The sequence below is a fragment of the Dipteris shenzhenensis genome, chromosome 31, assembly GCF_047967505.1.
Source record: "Dipteris shenzhenensis isolate YYH24624 ecotype China chromosome 31, Dip_SZ_1.0, whole genome shotgun sequence".
NCBI classification, from domain to species: domain Eukaryota; kingdom Viridiplantae; phylum Streptophyta; class Polypodiopsida; order Gleicheniales; family Dipteridaceae; genus Dipteris; species Dipteris shenzhenensis.
Window position 1 is genome coordinate 24,924,724 of NC_141626.1, and position 18,858 is coordinate 24,943,581.

General features: G+C 44.9%; 1 protein-coding gene across 1 annotated transcript in view; it reads left to right on the forward strand.

The window, feature by feature from the left end:
* ADA2B (ADA2 2B) overlaps window positions 1-18,566 on the forward strand; it is a 90,762-nt gene extending 72,196 nt beyond the window's left edge. The window contains exons 11-13 of the mRNA XM_087369968.1: window positions 6,499-6,718; window positions 17,329-17,664; window positions 17,960-18,566. Of these exons, the coding sequence (XP_087226094.1) occupies window positions 6,499-6,718; window positions 17,329-17,664; window positions 17,960-18,214 (811 nt within the window). The 3' untranslated portion in view covers window positions 18,215-18,566. The remainder of the gene's footprint in view (window positions 1-6,498; window positions 6,719-17,328; window positions 17,665-17,959) is intronic.
* The last annotated feature ends 292 nt before the right edge of the window (window positions 18,567-18,858 follow it).

An 18,858-nucleotide genomic window follows, 5' to 3' on the forward strand; every position in this document is an offset into this window, starting at 1 on the left:
TGAAAATCTCTCTGTACCGAATGCAGCATCAAACTGTCTGATAAACTGCAATGCTTTGTCTGTATGACCATACTGTCCATTGTAGGTCATAAACTTAACAGATTTTCCTCCCTCTTTAAATTCCCTGGTCGCTTTGGAAGATTTTCTCTTCCCAGACTTCTCGTGTTTCCTTCTTTTCCTGGATGGTTTATCTGATAAGGAAGAAGAAGACATAGAAGTCGAACTCGAGGTAGACGGTGATGGACTAGGAGATCGGTGACGATGCCTCGATCTCTTTTTACTATGGGACCGTCTCCTATGAGATCTATGAGATCTCTCTCTCTCAGACTGTACACGAGAATGTGCCTCTGGCATTGGCACGTCATATACTGGATTAGGCATAGCCTCTGCTGGAAACAAATGCTGAGCCCTGGGATCCCTTTTTAGATTTTCCAGCTCTTGTATACGAGTGCGTACCATTTGTTCAAATTCTTGTTGAGTTTGTGGCACATTCCTCTGTCTTGGATGCACATCCCTATCTTGAGAATCCCACTGGATAGGTGATTGATCCATATTCTGAGATCTGCAGATTTTTCTCACACTGTGCAAGTAACTAATGCACACTACCTTTGCTTTTCCAACAGAAAAGGTACCTCAACAAGAGGTGTTTTGCATTCACAATCTACGCCAGTACGGGCTGTCAGTTCAAGGCATGTACCCATACAACTGTCAAAGCATTATCAACTATGTTGCCCTTTTCTGGCTGCTGCAGATGGCTTCAAAAGGCATCTGTTTTTCCCTCTTTTTACTGCTCAAAGGCATGCATACTCCTTTTTCTGCAAAGCTCTGTTTTCCCTGCTTTTCTCTGGTTTTCTGCTACTTTTCTGACAGTAAAAGTCTGACAGGCAGGAGAAAATTGATAGCCAAAACTGTCTCTGCAACTGTCTCTTTTTTTTTTTTTTTTTTTTTTTTGGTGAAAACAGTAACCAGATGAAGTAACTGCTAGTTAGTCTAACCAGACTAACTGGTTCTGGTTACACCAACCAAACTGATCTGGTTAGGCCAGATTAACTGGACCAGAGTTGAACTAGCTAGATACTGGTTCAGCTAACCAGAGTTAACTGACTGCGATTAACTTAACCAGGGTTTAACTGTACCCGGGTTAACTTAACCACGGGTCTGCCAGGCTGGCTGCCACGTCAGCATCTTGCAAGACCTCTGCCACGTGTCCTGCACCACATGTCCTGCGCCACGTCAGCGCCACGTCAGCTCTGAGCTGGAGGCCACGTGTACTGCCACGTCATCACCATGCATATGCTGCCACGTCAGCACCCACGCGTGTCTGCCACGTCAGCTCTGTGTATGCCACATGTCTGCCTAGGTGGCACCCTGGCCACGTCAGCACAGCCAAAGGTTTCAAACCTTGGCTATGCAGGAAATCATCGCGCGTCGCGCCTGCGCCTTGATGACCATCGATCTAAGCCTTCACGAAGATTCGCTGAAGGTCTTCGTCAGCATCTCTGTTAGACAGCGGAATAGCTCACCGCGCATTGCCTTCACAAAGTCTTCAAGGATCTGCACGAATTCCTTTGGGCATACCATCCAGCGACCTCCCTGATACTCCTTCGCCAATTTAGAGACCAAGAATCACCAGAATCGCTCCCATCTGCGCTTACTCTCCGTCAGGGGTATCACGCAGCCGTCTGCTCATTGATTCGTGGTCACGGAACCTCTTTCATTGCTATTGGCAATTCAGCAGTTGCTTAGCCTATGAGCGCTGGCGTCGAGCACACGCACTGCGCCTTGTGTGCCAGCGTGACGGTGTCACCAGCCCAGTCAGCGTGACGGTGCACTTCCGACACCCCTTTGCTCCTGCTCACAATAGCTTCGCTGCCCATGCGATGGCCTGCGGTTCTTTTCTCTTGATCGCTCCCACCATGGAAGGTAGGGAGATCCTAACGCTCTGATACCAATAAAACCGACTGGAGGGGAAAATAAAACAACTAAGGCTTCACGTCAACGACGGAAATTCAAACTGTCCACCGCTCTCCCTTATCCACAACTCTCCCTCTCTCTCTCTCTCTGATCATACATTAGGGCCCAGGACAAATTGTCGGGCTGGACCCCCCCGAAGGTCTTTATTACTTTCAGAAAAAAAAAAACTGTTACAAAAGTTCAGCAGGAAGCTGTCTCGTAAGTCTCTCTCTCTTCTCTCTCTTACGTGAAAAGAAATCCTTCTTTACAAGGGCTTCAAACCCCATTCAAATTGGCAACATGCCACTTGTCTACAATCTAGACTAACTCTTATTACAAGCCACTTAGGGCCATTCTGGAGTCTTCAAAGCTCTCGGTCACACGAACCGTTTCCTGAATGCTTGTCAGGCTCCCATTTCGCTTAGGAAAAAAATAATCCTTCTAGTACCTGCAACAATCAATTAAAGCGCACCACCATGGTACCCATTAATTGTTAGCGCTTTGCATGCAAATAACACACTGTGGACTAATCCTAGTCACGGTGGGCGTCCCCACTGAACACATGTGCACATCTAAACAAATATATATATATATATATATATATATATATATAAATATATATATATTTTCTCTGGTTGACCGGAGTCAACACTCTTGATTATAATTAAAGAGCTTCGACCCAAGGTCAGGGCGCCTTAATTATAGCCAAGTCTCTCCAACCGAGGTTGGCACATCTTGGTTAACCGGGGTTAACCCCTCTTGGCGCATGCCAAGTCTTGTTGACCGAAGTCAACGCTCTCTGACCATAGTCAGGTTTACTTGACTAGAGTCAAGTATCTCTGACCGTAGTCAATCCTTTGACCATTAAAATAACTCTTTGACCGTAATTAACACATATAAAACTCTTTAATTATGATCAAATAAATGGTCAACTGTACTTTGACTTAGGATATTTACATTTGGTGACACCCTCCTGTTTGGATGCTTTGCCTTTTCCTTTTACAAAATTGGTTTTGACAATTTTGGCTAATAGAGTAGGACATTTATGCCATGGATGCCCTGGCTTATGTTTCTTACATCCGAAACATTTTCCATCGTTAATTAGCTTTTTCTTCTCATCGTCCTTCATGGAAGGAAATGGTATCCATCCAAGACGTGATTGGCCGTTAACATTTTGTACAATAGCTTTCTCCTTTCCTTTGTTGAAGGGTTTACGCAGATTCAATTTCCTCTCAGCAATCTCAGCCAATCAAGGTGGTTGGGTTGAACATTTCAACCTCATACCTCACTTTCGGGGTTAGGGCTGCTAAATACTTCTTCCTTCTATCATCTTTGCTCTTCTCAGGTAACTCTAAAGAGAGTTTCGAGAACCTAGTTGTAAATTCAGCGTTACTCTCGTTTTCGAATTGCCTGAACCTTTCCCAACGGAAGGTCTCCTTCTATCATCTTTGCTCTTCTTAGGTAACTCTAAAGAGAGTTTCCAGAACCTAGCTGTAAATTCAGCGTTACTCTCGTTTTCGAATTGCCTGAACCTTTCCCAGCGGAAGGTCAATTCTTCTTCATGCCTCGGAGGCATGAAAGTGGCCTTAAGCTGCTCTACAAATTTGTATCATTGAAGAATAGGCTGTTTTCCCGTTTGTGATAAAGACCACCACATCGAAGCATCCTTCTATAGATGTAGTGTGGCAAGAGCAAGCTTCTCGTGGTTGGTCTTATCTTGATGGGCAAAATATAGCTTAAAATGGCGAATCCAATTGAGGATTTTATATGCCTCTCTTGCTCCATCATACTCTGGGATATTCTCTCTTGGGGTTGGAATTTAGCTCACTTTGAGGGGGTACTTAAATCGTCATCCCCAAAATTCAGCACTCTCTTAGTTCCTAATTTTGTCATAATGGACTGTTCAATCATATGGCTAAGCTGAGAAACCAGCTTATCACGGGAGACTCCTCTCTCCCTCTTGCACTTGGATTATAATCCATTTGTATGGGATTTTGAGTTAAAGGCGTAAACTCAGCGCCTTGCTCTTAGATGAACTCGTTTCTCCCTACATTTATGAAGGAAAACTCCCTATCAAGAGATTCTTGAAGGAGAGATGAAGGTAATTCTATACGTGGGTTATCATACTCAATATGTGTAAAACTCTCATCTACATCATCCTCTTCAGGAGGAGGTGATGGTGTTCTCTCCCTATCTCCTTCTGGTAGTGGAGGAAAAAGGACAAGTTCTTTATTAAATATCCCTTCCCCTTCCATTCTTTCCTTTTAGTAATACAAGAGAGAAAATGACTTGCTGTAATTTCAAAAAAGGGTTTATTTTATAGCAAAAGTCAAGTGTTGTAGAGTTGGTGGTACTTATTCGACTCCCGCTTCATTTGTGTCAAGAAAACACTTACTCTAATCTTTAGTGAATTGTTGCGTCTGGACACATGTCACTTTTGTTTGTCTTTGTGTCAACCTCCACAGTCACTTATTTATTAATTGTTTTTAATTCAGAGTGCATAAGATCTTTAACTGTAGAGACTAGCTAAGGGATAGAGGGAGAAGCCTTGCAAGCTTTCACTACCTCATCTATTATTTCTTGCTTGCCAGGTCCTTAGGACCTGAAGTTTAGCTATTACAGCTACCAATTGCATCTTTAACTCTTTGACCTCCTGCTATAGTAAAAAAATTCTGCTCATGCATACTCATGATGGGATAATTCATACCTCCTCGGTAGAATGTATGCGCATATGGAGAGGGCGTCTTAGCTGCAATTGGGGATAACCAAATCCTTCTGGTTGAAGTTGCTAGGGTAAAGGGGGATTTTGAGGAGAGGCTAGGCCACTTTGCCCATGTCAGATGAACCCCAGGCTGAAGCTGATTCCCGGGCTAGGGGTTTCAGCTTGAAGCTGAAGGGCGGGCCGAATTGAGCTAAGAGGCGAAGTATAGACTTTGTGAAATGGGATGGGACTCCTTGGCGGCGCAGCACCTGTGAAATGAATTGAAGCCAGGCGATTAGACGAACCGAGGTGACGTGCGACTTGTAGTTCTGTACACTACGACTTGTGTGTTGAGGCAGCACCTGTTAGGTGGGAGGTGCTGAGGCGGAAGCTACTAGGTGAGAGAGAAGGTGTTGAGGCGGAAGGTGCTAAGTGGGAGGTGCTGTGGCAAAAGGTGCAGAAGGTGTTGAGCGGAAGGAGCTGAGAGAGTGAGTGAGAGAGAGAGAGAGAGAGAGAAGAGAGAGAGAGAGAGAGAGAGAGAGAGAGAGAGAGAGATGATGTGATATGATTCTATTAAAGTCCGCGTGAGACCCTTTAGGATCTATAGCATTGGTGATCAATATTAACTAATAGTGATCAGTTAACATGTGAAAGTAGATATTACAAATCTTGCTATGTAGTGAGTACCTCTTGAGCTAGCTTGTGGCCTAACTTTAGTACCTTGTTACGGTGTTCTAAGACTTCTTTTATGTAACTCCCTAGTATTTTTTCTGGCCGCTCTGGCACAGAGAGAGAGAGAGAAAAGAAAGAAAGATGTATTAACGTCTGCGAGAGGCCTCGCAGGCCTATGAGACAAAGTACATGCCAAAAAGGTAACTCATACAAGCCACTGAGGGCTAGAAGTTCACTAAGACCCTTGCTGAAAACTAAAAAGATAAAGTGCTAAAACTAATGAATCAAGTGTCGAAATGCTAGAGTAGCGAAAGCCAAATAACAGAGGAGTGTCAGGTGCTCAGAGCTAGCACTCCTAGGTTCCGTATATCCAGGTAACCTAGTGGCTCTCTGATGAGATGTGAGGAGCGCTCATATCTATGTCTATCAAGCTGTCTCGTGGCGTGGGGGAGGGCGTGGTCTCCTCGATCTGTGGATCTGGTCGCCTTTGGCGGTCACCTCTAAGAAGGGCTGAGATAGATCAAACCTCGATCATGCGTGCTCTGGTCCCTATTCGTGTCGCACGTGGAGTGTGTCTCTTGTCTGGCAGCATCGTGGTGGACTCTCCTATTGCTAATCGATGGTGCTCTCATCTCCTCAAGCTCCTCTCCCTCAGCCTCACCAGCAGCTGACTCAGATGCATAAAAGTCTGTGACCTGTCGATATCGGTGACCTGTGGAATTAGTCTGTGCTGCTCTGTGATTTGTCGCATCAATGCGTCTCTTCGTCGGTGCATCTCAATCAGGTAGAGCCCAATATAGATGTGATGGTGAAAATGGATCAGCTGTGTAAGTGGACCAAAGCCATGCTTCTCCTGAAAGAGGCAGTGGTATCGTCCTCGTATCTCATAATAGACTGGATAGACACAGAAAATGCTCCTCCCTCTCAATCTCCTCCATCTGGCATAGTGTGCAAGTCCTCTGCTCTCTGGGTATGCTTGCAGCTCTCCTTGCCTCCATTCGCAGCTGATGTGATAAGACTCGCAATTGACCGATGGCGACGAGAGAGAGAGAGAGATTTGCATCACAAAATAAAGGAACCATAATCTTTAGTGGCACTCAAAATGACATTTCTCTGGTTATTTTTTTCTTGTTGAGGCTTTCATAATCGATGCTTGTGTGTTACGTTGACAGATTGGATGAGAGAAAACGGCGCAAAGAATTTATTCTAGAAAGAGGTTTGCTTGATGTGAAACGACAGCAAGAATTAGATAATAAAAGATCCAAGGAAGAGCGGGAGCTTTATCAACGAGCACGGGTGTTTATGCGGTATCATACTTCAGAGGAGCATGAAGCTTTACTTGCAGGGTTGAATGCAGAGCGGAGGATTAGACAACGCATTGCAGATTTGCAGGTAACGTCCCTGAATTTATGGTGAATTATGTCGCTAGCTTTCTATATCATCTTAGAGAAGAGCTCTCCACTAGCTTGCATTAACTAGGATCTGTGTGTTGTGGGTAGTTCCATTGTTTAATGTAAGTAATCAATTTTGAATTGTAGTGGACTTGCACAGCTATACAAGACAATTTAAAGACATTTCCTTATTGTATGAATTCATATTAATGTTTCTCATATAATTGACCTATCAGAGAAGTGCACCACTTACAGTTTCTTTTAGGGAGGGAGAAAATCATGTAGCATAATTTTATAACTTGCTATAGGAGGCTTTTTCTTCCAAGACGAGCAAGAGAAGATTGACACAAAGAGGCTACTAGAGGGGTTGGTAAATGTTGAAAAGTTGACAGAGACATGTCACTGGGTTGACCATGCCATGGTGTCCAAAAATTACATAAGGCATGCTTTTCTTGCAACCTAAAACACACAGATTCGAGGAAAAAGAGATCGTGCTGCATTTTTTAAAAAACTCGGATTAACCCCTCGTTTGGTCCCCTCTAGGATCAACTCAGATACACCTCTCCGTGTCTCGTTACCTCCTTTGTTTTGGCTTACCTTCGGCAAAAACGCCTAAGGCATCAAACTGACCGAACCAGTCGAACTGACTCTCAACCAAACTGCCTCGGTCCGCCAATCCCTCACGGACACGACTGTCGGATAGTCCTTACGCTAATCAAACCGAACTTGCCATGATCTCGTGGGCCTAATTAGCAAAAGGTTCATCGGGCAAAAGGTTAGCATTGCCGCCGTGAATATTCCCTGGGCACAGACCCTCCGTCGGACTAGAACCCGCGACTTGCTCATCGTAGAGTTGTTCGCCTAACCACCCTCGCATAGTCACGTTCTATTGACGTCTCCGACGGAATATGTCCGGAATCAAGAGGATCCTCCGCCAATGGCATCAACGGAATCCTCGCCGAACATTCGACTGTTTTGCATGCATCCGTGAGATTTGAACCCGGGTCATTCCTTCCATAACCGAATCACTTAACCATCCTTCCAGCTCCCTGGAAGCTTGAGGGTGAAGGAGAAGCACATAGTTTTTAAAGAAACCCTGGAGTCCCTAGACCAGACGAACGGCGGACTTAGCCAGACGTCGTTGATGAACTAGGGCAAATGGACTTCGCCTTAGGACGAATCCATGTCGTTTCTTCATATACGAAAGACAGACGAACAGACCTGTCGTTTCGTCGCCTTGTGGAACCAAACAACCTTAAGTGCTCGATTAAATGCTGGCGACCCACTGAAAAATCCACTCAGCAACCTCTCGCCAAAGATCCGACCTCTGGCGATCGACTACATGGTTCACATAGTTTATACGCAGACTGTCAGAACGATTCGACCATACATTTCAGATGTCGAAACTCACAGATGACCGACTAACACATGCGCTTATGAATCCACCAACTCCAGAACGAATAGAAGACTAGAAGACAGAAGTGAGAGAAGGAAGTTCATAGACGGTAGAGTCTCACTCTCGGTCGATGAGCCTTCGACCAACAGAGAGATTACAGACACGTCAGAGCGCCACACTACACACCCACTACGTCTCCCTTCACCCTCCAGAGCCCTTAGTTTCAACACCTACGTGTGCTTCAACTGAGCAGAGCCTCAACCTCCTTGCTTCCGAACTCCATCTCTATGAACAGAACCTCACTCGCTTTGTCAAAACTTTGGAATGCTTCAAGCGCTGAATGCGTCTGCGCTTTCATCGCCTTCTGGCCAGAACCCACATCTCCCTCATCTTTTGTAGGCATGCAGCCATCCCTTTAACAATCCTTGCTAGGTCTAGTCAACCCTAGACCTTGGTGGGATATCCATGTTAGCTCCATAACTAGAAACAGTAAGAGAACACTGGCCAAGCCCACATGTAACCCATCCGCCATAGACACAACCCATAAGGGTTGGAGCTAGATGTCTAAACCACTTGGATACGAGAGCGAGCCATCCTAAGACTCCAGATTTGTGTCCCATACCACAAGCCCTTCACCCTAGTTGCTACCCTCTGGCCCGCAGGTCCTGGTCACTAAGGAACTCATCCTCTGGACACCATCAATTGAGCCCCTAGCCTATACTTATAGGCTAGGCGTCCTGCTTTATGTGGCTTTAGCCATCTATAGCCAGTAACTCCTACTATAGGGCTACCTACGCTATATTTGGCTCTGCCCTAGCTTGGGGAACACTCCACCTAAGTCTAGCCATGCCTGAAGCTAGGCCAGCTCTTCTAGACCTCTTCTACTAGTTAGGTCTTAGCCCTAGGTTAGTCCTAACCCTTAGCTAGACCCCACGCTGATTGCCCATGTCTAGTCCAAGACCATGCCAGTCTCGCACGTTCAAATCGATTGTCCACTTAAGGCCAACCAAGCATGGCTTGTGGAATCGATGATGGCTCTACTCCCCATGCCTGTTGAGGAACTGGCACGCATCATAGTTCCCGGGCTCCCATGTGGTCCAAATCTCCTTGTGAGTCCTCGATGCGCCATGTGGCTTTAGGGTCTAGCGGATCCCTTGGTTACAGTGTGCGACAGCATGTTCAATTGGTTGCTAGGCTCTGGCGATTGTCTTGGGGATCCCTCTCAGGTTATCAAGTGGTTGAGTGTTGCATGGCCTGGTGACTTGCCCGCCTTCGTGGCCACGCCTATTCCGGATAGGACCACATGTCCCACCTGCTGTCCGCACCCATCCGACGTGTCCTCTGAGCACTTGCCCGGTGTTGCGTTGTGTTGCCACGCGTTTGAGCGACCTCGCGCCACCTTGTCGACGTGATGACTAGACTGCTGCCTCATAGCTAGTGATTGCCATGTGTTGAAGGGCTGAGCCTTTCCATTGGTCGACGACCCTTCTATCGGTTCTACCTGCATGTTTAGGCCTTGAGCCTACGTGCCTCCTAGGCCCGCCATGTGGCCATAAGAAATGCTAACGTGGGGTTTTTAGGCCGGAGCTCGGGTTCACGCGTCTTGGGATCCCTTGTCAACAGGGAACGGACCACATTTCAACCCCACTTGATTTTTGGCCCCTCCTTGTTTTAGGGAATAGGCCGTGAATTACGTGTAGTCAATCACATGCGCTTGAAACCGCCAATGCGATGCCTCGCCTCGCCAAGAGTCGGAGCTAGGAGGCTACGCCCTCCACGGGCACATGTAGATCTGATTTGCGCCAAATTGGTTTGGCTGGTCACGATGCGTGAGAATTTGGTCAAGTTCTTCCTACTCGCCTCGATCGATAACTAGCGCAGGTCCCCGAACCCTCTGAATTCTGGCCGCGGATCAGAGTCTTTGTTCACCTCCTTTAGCATAGAGACGTGAAATATTGGATGAACATGGTAATGTGAAGGTAGTTGCAGCTCGTAGGCTAGAGCATCGATTTTCTTCGCAGTCTTGAATGGTCCATCATATCTACATGACATGCGATCGGTGATCTTATGGGCGGATACGTAAGCTACTCAGCGTAGATCTTAAGATAGGCCTCATCATCTTCTTGGAATTCTGCGCAGCATCTCTTGGCATCATAGTACTTTTTCATCCGATGCTGGGCCTTCTCTAGACGCTTACGAGCCAGGGTGAGCTGCACCGCCCATTCCTCATGGAATACACCTCCGGTAGGAGCTATGCCTCCTGATGTGGCCAATGCTGCTGCTCCGCCTGGGGCAAGTGGCTGGAATTCGTGCCAGCTCAAATGAAGAGAAATTGGTCGCCGAATGCTGCCATGCATTGTAGCATAATTCTGCAATGTCTATAAAGACGATCCAATCACCCTAATCACCTCTGACAAAGTGCTTTAGGTGGTCTTCTAGAATCTGGTTGATCCGGGTGAGTCCGTTTGTTTGGGGATGATAGGAACTGCTGAACAATAGCACGGCTCCACAGATTGCAAATAGGGTTTGCTAGAAGGAACTGGTAAAATGCCCATCTCGATCAAACACTATCTCCCTCGGCAAGCCATGCAGCTTGACTACGTGCTTGAAAACCAATGGGGCGGTGGTCGGGGCATCGCATGATGCAACATATGGTATGAAGTGGGCGTATTTCGTCAATCGACAAACGACCACTAAGACCCCTGTGTGGCCGTTTGACAAGGATAGGGCACCGATATATGCTTTCCCATGGTTTGCTAGGAATGGTAGCAGTTGCAACAACCCTTCTGGTTTCTTCCTCTCTACCTTGTTCTGAGCGCAGACAACACATGTCCGCACGAATGCGTCAGAATCTTGTTCCAAAAGCGGCCATCAGAAGCTTCAAGCGAGCAACCCTATAGTCTTTTCTTGTCCTGGATGACCCGTCCACTGCGTTCTCTTACAATTCTCGGCAAGAACATAGACACGTCTTTGCTTAGATGATTCCTTTGCAAACATCTACATGGGCTCTCTTGCACTCGGGTTGAAGAATCCGCTCAGCCAATGTGTCCTCAGCATTACCTTTCTTGATTTCTTCAAGTAGGTTAGATCCCTGAAGCATCTAGATGGCCGAGAGATAAGGTCAGTTTGACAAAGCATCCGCGACTGTGTTCTCCTTGTCTGACATGTATTTGATATCAAAATCAAAGCAAGGAAATCTTGCCATCGTGCTTGCTTTGGTGAGAGCTTGGGCTGCGTCACAAAATATGACGTAGTCACGTTGTCGGTGAACATAGTGAAGTGTCTCCCCATGAGGTAATGTTTCCAGGTTCACAAGCAATGGACCATGACAGTCATCTCCTTGGTTGCGTATCTTGTCTTTCGATCGATTAGTTTGTGGCTCTCAAAGGCCACGGGGTGCCCGTCCTGCAGCAAAACACCTTTGATGGCAAAATCCGAAGTGTCACTTTGTTCAAATGGTTGTTTAAAATCTGGAATAGCTAGAACAAGAGCGCTACTAATCATGCATTTAACTCGGCAAACGCCTTTGCATGTTTTTCTGTCCATCTCTACTTGACATCTTTTCGAGTCAAGTGAGTAAGGGGTGGTGTGATTTTAGAGTACATGTCGACAAAGGTTTTGTAAAAGGAAGCCAAGCCGCTGAATGCGCGGACATTATGAACCCCGTCTATGGAGTTGGCCACTCCACAATTGCCTTCACCTTGCTTTCGTCGATCATCAGTCGTCCGTGAGCGACCTTGAATCCCAAGAACGTCACACAATCCCTAGCAAATTCACACTTGCTCTCCTCAAGTACAATTTGTTAGCTCTGAGTTTTTGAAAATCTGAGTGCAGATGCTCTACGTGCTCTTCTAGAGTTGGGAAATAAATTAGAATATCATCTAGGTATAGCATGATTATTTGTCTGATGCATCCCTGAAAATTTCAGTCATAAGTGTAGAAAACGTTGCAGGTGCATTAGTTAAGCCGAATGTGAGAATGAGCCCGTCATAGGCCCCATCCTTGTTCTCATCGTTGTCTTCCCAATGTCTTCTTTTGCGACCCGAATCTGGTGATAGAGCATAGGTCGATGTTCGAGAAGTATCTCCCTTTTGGACCTAGTGACTTTGCTAGAGCCTTGGCTTGAGTAGTCCCTCCCTTGGACTGATGGAGCTTCTCCTGCCAGTTGGTTAGACAGCCGGTAGCCTCATACGACTCTACGACAATTTTAATCTGTTGGCACATCAACTCATCATGCACCCATGGCTTTAGCCTCTTTAGGAAGTAATATAGTATGTCTGCTTCATACATTTCTTTGATTTAAAGCATAAGGGCGAAATGCTTAATGAATTCCCTTAGTGTGCCTGTGTGTCTGAGATTAGTGAATGCATCCTTGGCCTTCCATTCGATATGTGCCGGAAGAAATTGTAGGCACAAACGTTGTTGTAGATCATCCCAAGTGTTAATTGTGAAGGTATTCATCTTAAGACGTTCGTCTTCTTTGTACTTATGCCACCATTGTTTCGCATAATTGGCCAAATAGGTCGATGTATGCAAAAGTTGCTCTTGAGGATCCATAATCTTAGCGAGGACTAGATACTGGGTCATGTTGTATACGAGATAATTCTCTAGAACCTTGACCTCCCGCGATCCTTTGTAAGGGCCCGGCTCCGTGGGTTTCACCTTGACCTTGGAGGCAATTGAGTCCTCGCGTTTCTCCGTGAGGTTGGCCACTTGGATTTTCACGTCAGTAAGCTGCATCTTTCGAGCAACTCCTTGTGATGCTGCAGAGCATGCACGACCTCCTCCAGAGCAAAAAGACGGGCCTCAACTTCTCTGAACTTTTACTTGGTGCGACTCTCATGAGCTGGAGCAGCTCCTGCTTCTTGTCCGGCAACACCTTTGGCTGGAACTCCGTCAACCTCCATAGAATCTTCGGTCTCATGCATGTCGACGCATCCCGTATTAGACTTCGACGCTCTGATGCTAGCACTTGTCATGAATGTCATCTTATAAATGGAATACTCCTCAAAGGTTCCTATAGTTCTAATGGTAGGGAGCTCCATTTGCATGTGTTGGCCTCTAGGTGTGTCAATCATGGCTTGGTCATGGAGAGTGAACCAAGGGATATGAGGCCCGCGAGGCCAAAGGGATCGACCCTGAGGAGCTCAATGAAGTCCTGCAGAGAGGGACTACTGAGGTCTGCTAAAGTTAAACAAATTCACTAGCCTAGGATGCATGGAGGCATAAGTTCAGCATTCTTTTAACTTTATCCAAAATGTTTTACAGTGTGCGTATGCGATTATTGACATGACAGTTGTGCAAGCTGTAGCTGATAGAACTTTCAGATTAAAGGTGAATAAACCATTTTAAAGTCTACTGTTGCTAGTTTGTGGTTAGGTTTCAGGGGTTTGTCTCAAAAGGACCAATATTAAAACTACTTCCCTCAAGAGCAATGTGTAAAATGGCCTAAAGGGAGGACCCCTTGCCAATTCGACACATCAACAAGCCTACTTCATGGATAGACATGCCTATTTTTCTAATTTTTAGATAATTTGTACACGTGTTTACTGATACCATGAGTGAACGTTTTATGTGTGTTCTATTACAGGGATTTGCACATTGGACGGTTATCAACATCGATTCTACTGCATTATATGGTTTAGATAGCTTGAGATTACATCATTCTAGTATAATGGGTATCACCTATCATAAAGATCGCCACAACTGACACTTCATACATTGGACAACGTTCACATTCCGGTGACAAGATTTTGGGAGGTAGGCACAGGGTGGACTTTGCATCATATGGAGTTATTGAATGACCCAAAGGGTTGTCCAAGTCGGTAGAACTTGGTATTATTTCTACTTACTGGATCTCCATCTAGTTGTTAGTATGCCTCATCAGATTAGGATGCTCTGCACATCCGCCGAGGTTTGCACACCCAATCATAGGGCTTATAACACCATGTAGTTCCTAGCGCTGTCAAACTAGGCATGGGGGGTGAGCCTTTGGCATACCAAGCAATATGCTGGATTTTTAAGAGGATAGAATGAGACCACATACCACATAGGCTAAACTTGAGAGATGGATGTAATCTTCAGTATGTTGAACTTTTAACCTGACCACTCCTATGCACTTAAATAGTACACATGAAGCAGTTAAATCCTAACAAGCTTATGATGTATTTAATGTAATTAATTGTGACTGAGAATTCTTTCTCATAGTTGGTGCGTAGCACCCTAGATTGTGTTTGTATGTGTGTGTGTGTGAGAGAGAGAGAGAGAAAGAGAGAGAGAGAGAGAGAGAGAGAGAGAGAGGGAGAGATCTATTAACATTTGCAGAAGACCTCACGGGTCTATGAGACAACATACAAACACCTAAAAGTGACTTACTACTTCTGGATAGCCAGAGAATTGGGGGATTGCACAAGGTGAGCTCTTCTCGAGTTATTATAGGGCATAGCTACATTCTAATACTATCATAAGGTGGCCTTTGTAAGATGAGTTTAAGACTGAGAGTCTTTGGTTTTGTTTGAAGTCCCTAATCAAAGCTTGCCCATCTCGATAAACCACCCATTTGCCTGCCTTGTGTGCTTCCTTTACTTTCACTGTTTCTTTGTTTGAGCTGGATCAGAGGGAACTCCTTAGATATCCAAATATTTGTACGCTTCAGCTTATGTGCTTGTCTGAGGATCTAACTCTTGCCATCGTCCCTCATATTCTTGTGTGCTTTTTGGCTGATACTGCATATATATCATTTTCATCCCATTCAACTTGTGGTACTTCCTTCTTAAGACATATGATTGTCATCTATGTCTTTCTCCTCATCATCATGAAGGTAGCCATCTTTCAGTCCCAAAAATGCGCAAGATTGTCTTATTGCATGCTCTAGTTTCCTACTCTCTCACTTCCATATAGAGACCTGCTCTATTGACTTTGTTGCTGGCATCAGCAACCATTTCCTGTTTGATTGAGATCACTTGATTGGTGATCATATCCTTAACCATGGAGACAAGTGTTAGTGTTGGTGGAGATGCATTACATTGTGTATGACCTTTGCAATAATTTCCTGCTTTCCATTACTCTCCATACACTGCACTTTCTGTATGTCTTTGCATAGGGGGTGGGCGTCAATAGGGCTGCAATGGCTGAGTACGAGGGCTTGCTTAAAGTTGTCGAGAAAGCATTTTGGGGAGCTCCATAGGGGCCTGCATAGATCTGAGTGCCCCTCAGATGAACTAACCTCCAAGTAGGGCCAAGGGCTCAGCCCAACCTGGAGTGATCTAACTAGACTGAAATTGGATGAAACTGAAACTGAATGAAAAGGGCCTGCAAACTGGACTGAGAAAAGTGAGCTGACTGAACTGTGACGAACTGCGACAGAGAGAAGATGAACTGAACTGGAGTGTGGCAGCAACCTGTGAAGTTGTCTGTCTGCAGCGAACTTTGGACTTTGGACTTTGGAGCTGGCACAGTGAACTGTGGCGGCTTGCTGAGTACCCACGACGTGGCAAGTGAGGAGGGAGGGAGAGAGAGAAAGGGAGGCTCTGAGAGAGAGAGGGGGGGGGGGATATATGATATGATATGCTTGTATAAAGTCCATGGGAGACCCCCAAGTACAAAATACAAGGTCCAATGTTCTAGACGTAACTCTATTGGACAAGAAAAACGACAACAATCTGCACTCTTTAGTAAACCTACCCAACTCACTCTAAAGTTACTGAGACAATGAAACAAAATTATAAACTAAAGATGAGAAAACAACTAGTAACAAAGCAAGCGGGAGAGAGAAGAAAGAAAGGAAGGTATATTAAATGTCTACAAGAGGCCAAAGTGGCCTATGAGACCAAAACCAATACATCTGTAACTGATTAAGTCTCATCAGTGAAAGAGAAAAAGACAATACTGAAATCAACTCTATTCTAACTAGGGTTAGAAATGAAATGAAGAGAAAAACTCTATAGATACAAATTATCTGGGATACTGCTCTCTCCCTCTCATCCCTGGGAGCTGCCATCCCTAAAGCAGATGTACTAGATGGTTTTTTGCTGTCCCATAGACCTGTTGGTCTCCCATGGACATTAATAGACTTTCTTTCTTTCTTTCTTTCTATGTAGGCCAGAGAGATCAGCATGTCTCGGCAGACGCCTCCGTTGTCGCGATGGCTTGAATCTGTCCATGGAAAGGGGAGAGAGAGAGAGAGAAAGAAAGAAAGAAATATTAACATCTGCAGAAAGCCTCACGGGCTTATGGGACAAAGTACAAAGTACAAAACAAAATCCTTACATCATCTGGATAAACCAGAGAGGGTCAAGGAGTGCACATGGCAACTCAGCTCGAGCTTATTTTAGCACACATCTAAGTTGTAGTCCTATACCAAAAAGGCCTTCATTACATCAGTTGAAGACTGAGGGTCTTTAGATTAAGATTGAGAGAAAGAGAGAGAGAGAGAGAGAGAGAGAGAGAGAGAGAGAGAGATGTATGTGCATGCCATGCACACACGGATGATGATTGCATGTTCTCACTTTGTTATTATTGCTTCAGCAAGTTAAGGGGGCATGCATTTTGCTGCCGTCTATTACTTTCTGACAATCTTTTCTCGTAACCTCTTTGCTGTCTCCTCAAGAGGATAATGTACCTCTCAGATGTTTCATTGTTAAAAATTCAAGTCAAGAGCATGAGTGTACTGGAGTTGGGCCACTCATTGTTTGCCATTAAGGAGCAGCTTAAGTATAGAATTTGTAAATGTATATAATTCCAAAATTTACAGCAAATGGATAGTTTTCGGGACCACTTCATGTAGACTCTATGTATTCTGTTTTCTAAGATGTCATGAAGATGTCCTCTGTCGGACATAAGATATCTTATGTCAGGGCAGTTCAAAGCATGAAGTGCCATTAACATGGGGCTCCATGGCCGAGAGAATGCGGTAATGTGCTAAATGTAATCTTAAGTGGAGAGGATCACAATGCCCGAGGCTGGTTTGGATGTAGCTGTAATCCTAATTCTCTTTCTCTGTTTAGAGCCCTTCAAATGCATTGGGAGGATAAGCTTTTAAGAAGGTGTTTTTAATATCCAACTATGCTCAACATGATGCGTAGATTCTGGAAAATACATTTACTAAAACATGTTTTGGGGAAAGCCATTTACCACAATGACCTCACCATAGAGCAGTCTGGTGCACGGATTAAAAAGACTACTGGGATGACTATTGATGGATCTTTTATTTTCAGGAATGTCGATCTGCTGGGTGCCGTACACTAGCAGAAGCAGAGCAGTATAAACTAGAGAAGAAAAAGCGAGAGGAGGCAGCTTTAAGGAAAGCTAAGGAGAGTCCAGGATACGTCCCAGCTGGAAAAACCTTGCAACGCTCAAATAGAAATCCCTCCAAAGAGAGGAATGATGGAGAGCTTGATCCTTCAGGCAATCTTCCGGACAGCCAGAAAGTTAAAGTGGGTTCAAACATGGTACCATCACCAGGTCTTATTGGAAGTTGCAGTAGAGATTCAAGCAAATCCACCACCTGGGATCTTACTGGACAGCCTGGATCCGAATTGTTATCCTCAAGGGTAAGATTCTAATTCTCATGCAACCTCTGTGTCTGTATGTCTGTCTGTCTGTCTGTCTGTCTGTCTCTCTCTCTCTCATATGCTTGCATGAACACATGCACGTGCACATGCTCCCAAACTGTATTGGAGATTTAAAAGGACACGTGTGTTTTTGTTCCTGCCCAACATATAGATCTTGTTTCATAGTTGTCCCTTGATCACCTCTCACGTCCTCCATTACCACATGAAGTTGCTCCTGATTTCACCCACCTTGCTCACTTCAATATCATTCTCTATATCTCTACCATGCGTGCAGGAACAACTACTTTGCTGTCAAAACAGGATGCTTCCTCCAGCTTATCTCAGATGGAAAGAAGTTCTAATGCTGGAGAGTTTGAAAAGTGGTCAAGTTAAACGATCAGATGCTCATCGTTTGCTTAAATCAGCAGATCAGAACAAAGTGGATAGTGTCTTTGACCTACTTCTTCAAATGGGTTGGATTCAAAGTGACGAAGTTTCGGCTACCCCAACAGAAAAGTCTAGAGATTCTACCCAGAGAGAGAAATTTTGACTACAGATGCTTGAAGGGCGTAGTGAATGATACACAGTCAGGTGTGCAAGACTCGAAGACCGCCGTTGCAAGATATCATTCAGGGGTGACACATAACAAGTGAGCTGGAGGGGAAGCATAAGACGAGATATCATCCTTTCAGTGTACAAAGATCACCATTATATGATAACAGCCTTGCAAAACATGGAGGACTGTAATACAAATTCTTCCTCCCATTTTTTAGTTTGAACGTCACCTGAAGCTGTATATTGTCTGTATAGGGAAACTTGGCTCACTCTATCAATCTTTGCCAAAATCAGGAAGCTACAGAGCGAGACATCATTAATGCATGATTATTTGATATTTTTGTGTAGATCTAGTCTCTCTCTCTCTCTCTCTCTCTCTCTCTCTCAGCTTTAAAACTTCCCACAGCTTTTTCTTGTGGCTTTGAAGACTCTCATGGTTTTGTGGACTTACAGAGACAGCCATGGTGCTTGCATCATCTGCATGAATTTGTCAACTTTTAAGACCCATAGATCTAAACCATCTTAAATAATATAACGAAAAGAAGGATTGTTAAATCCAATATCATGACAATAAGAAGGAATAGACTCCAAGAGTACGAGGAAAATTGATCCTAATAAATGATCTACTATGGGAGGAAA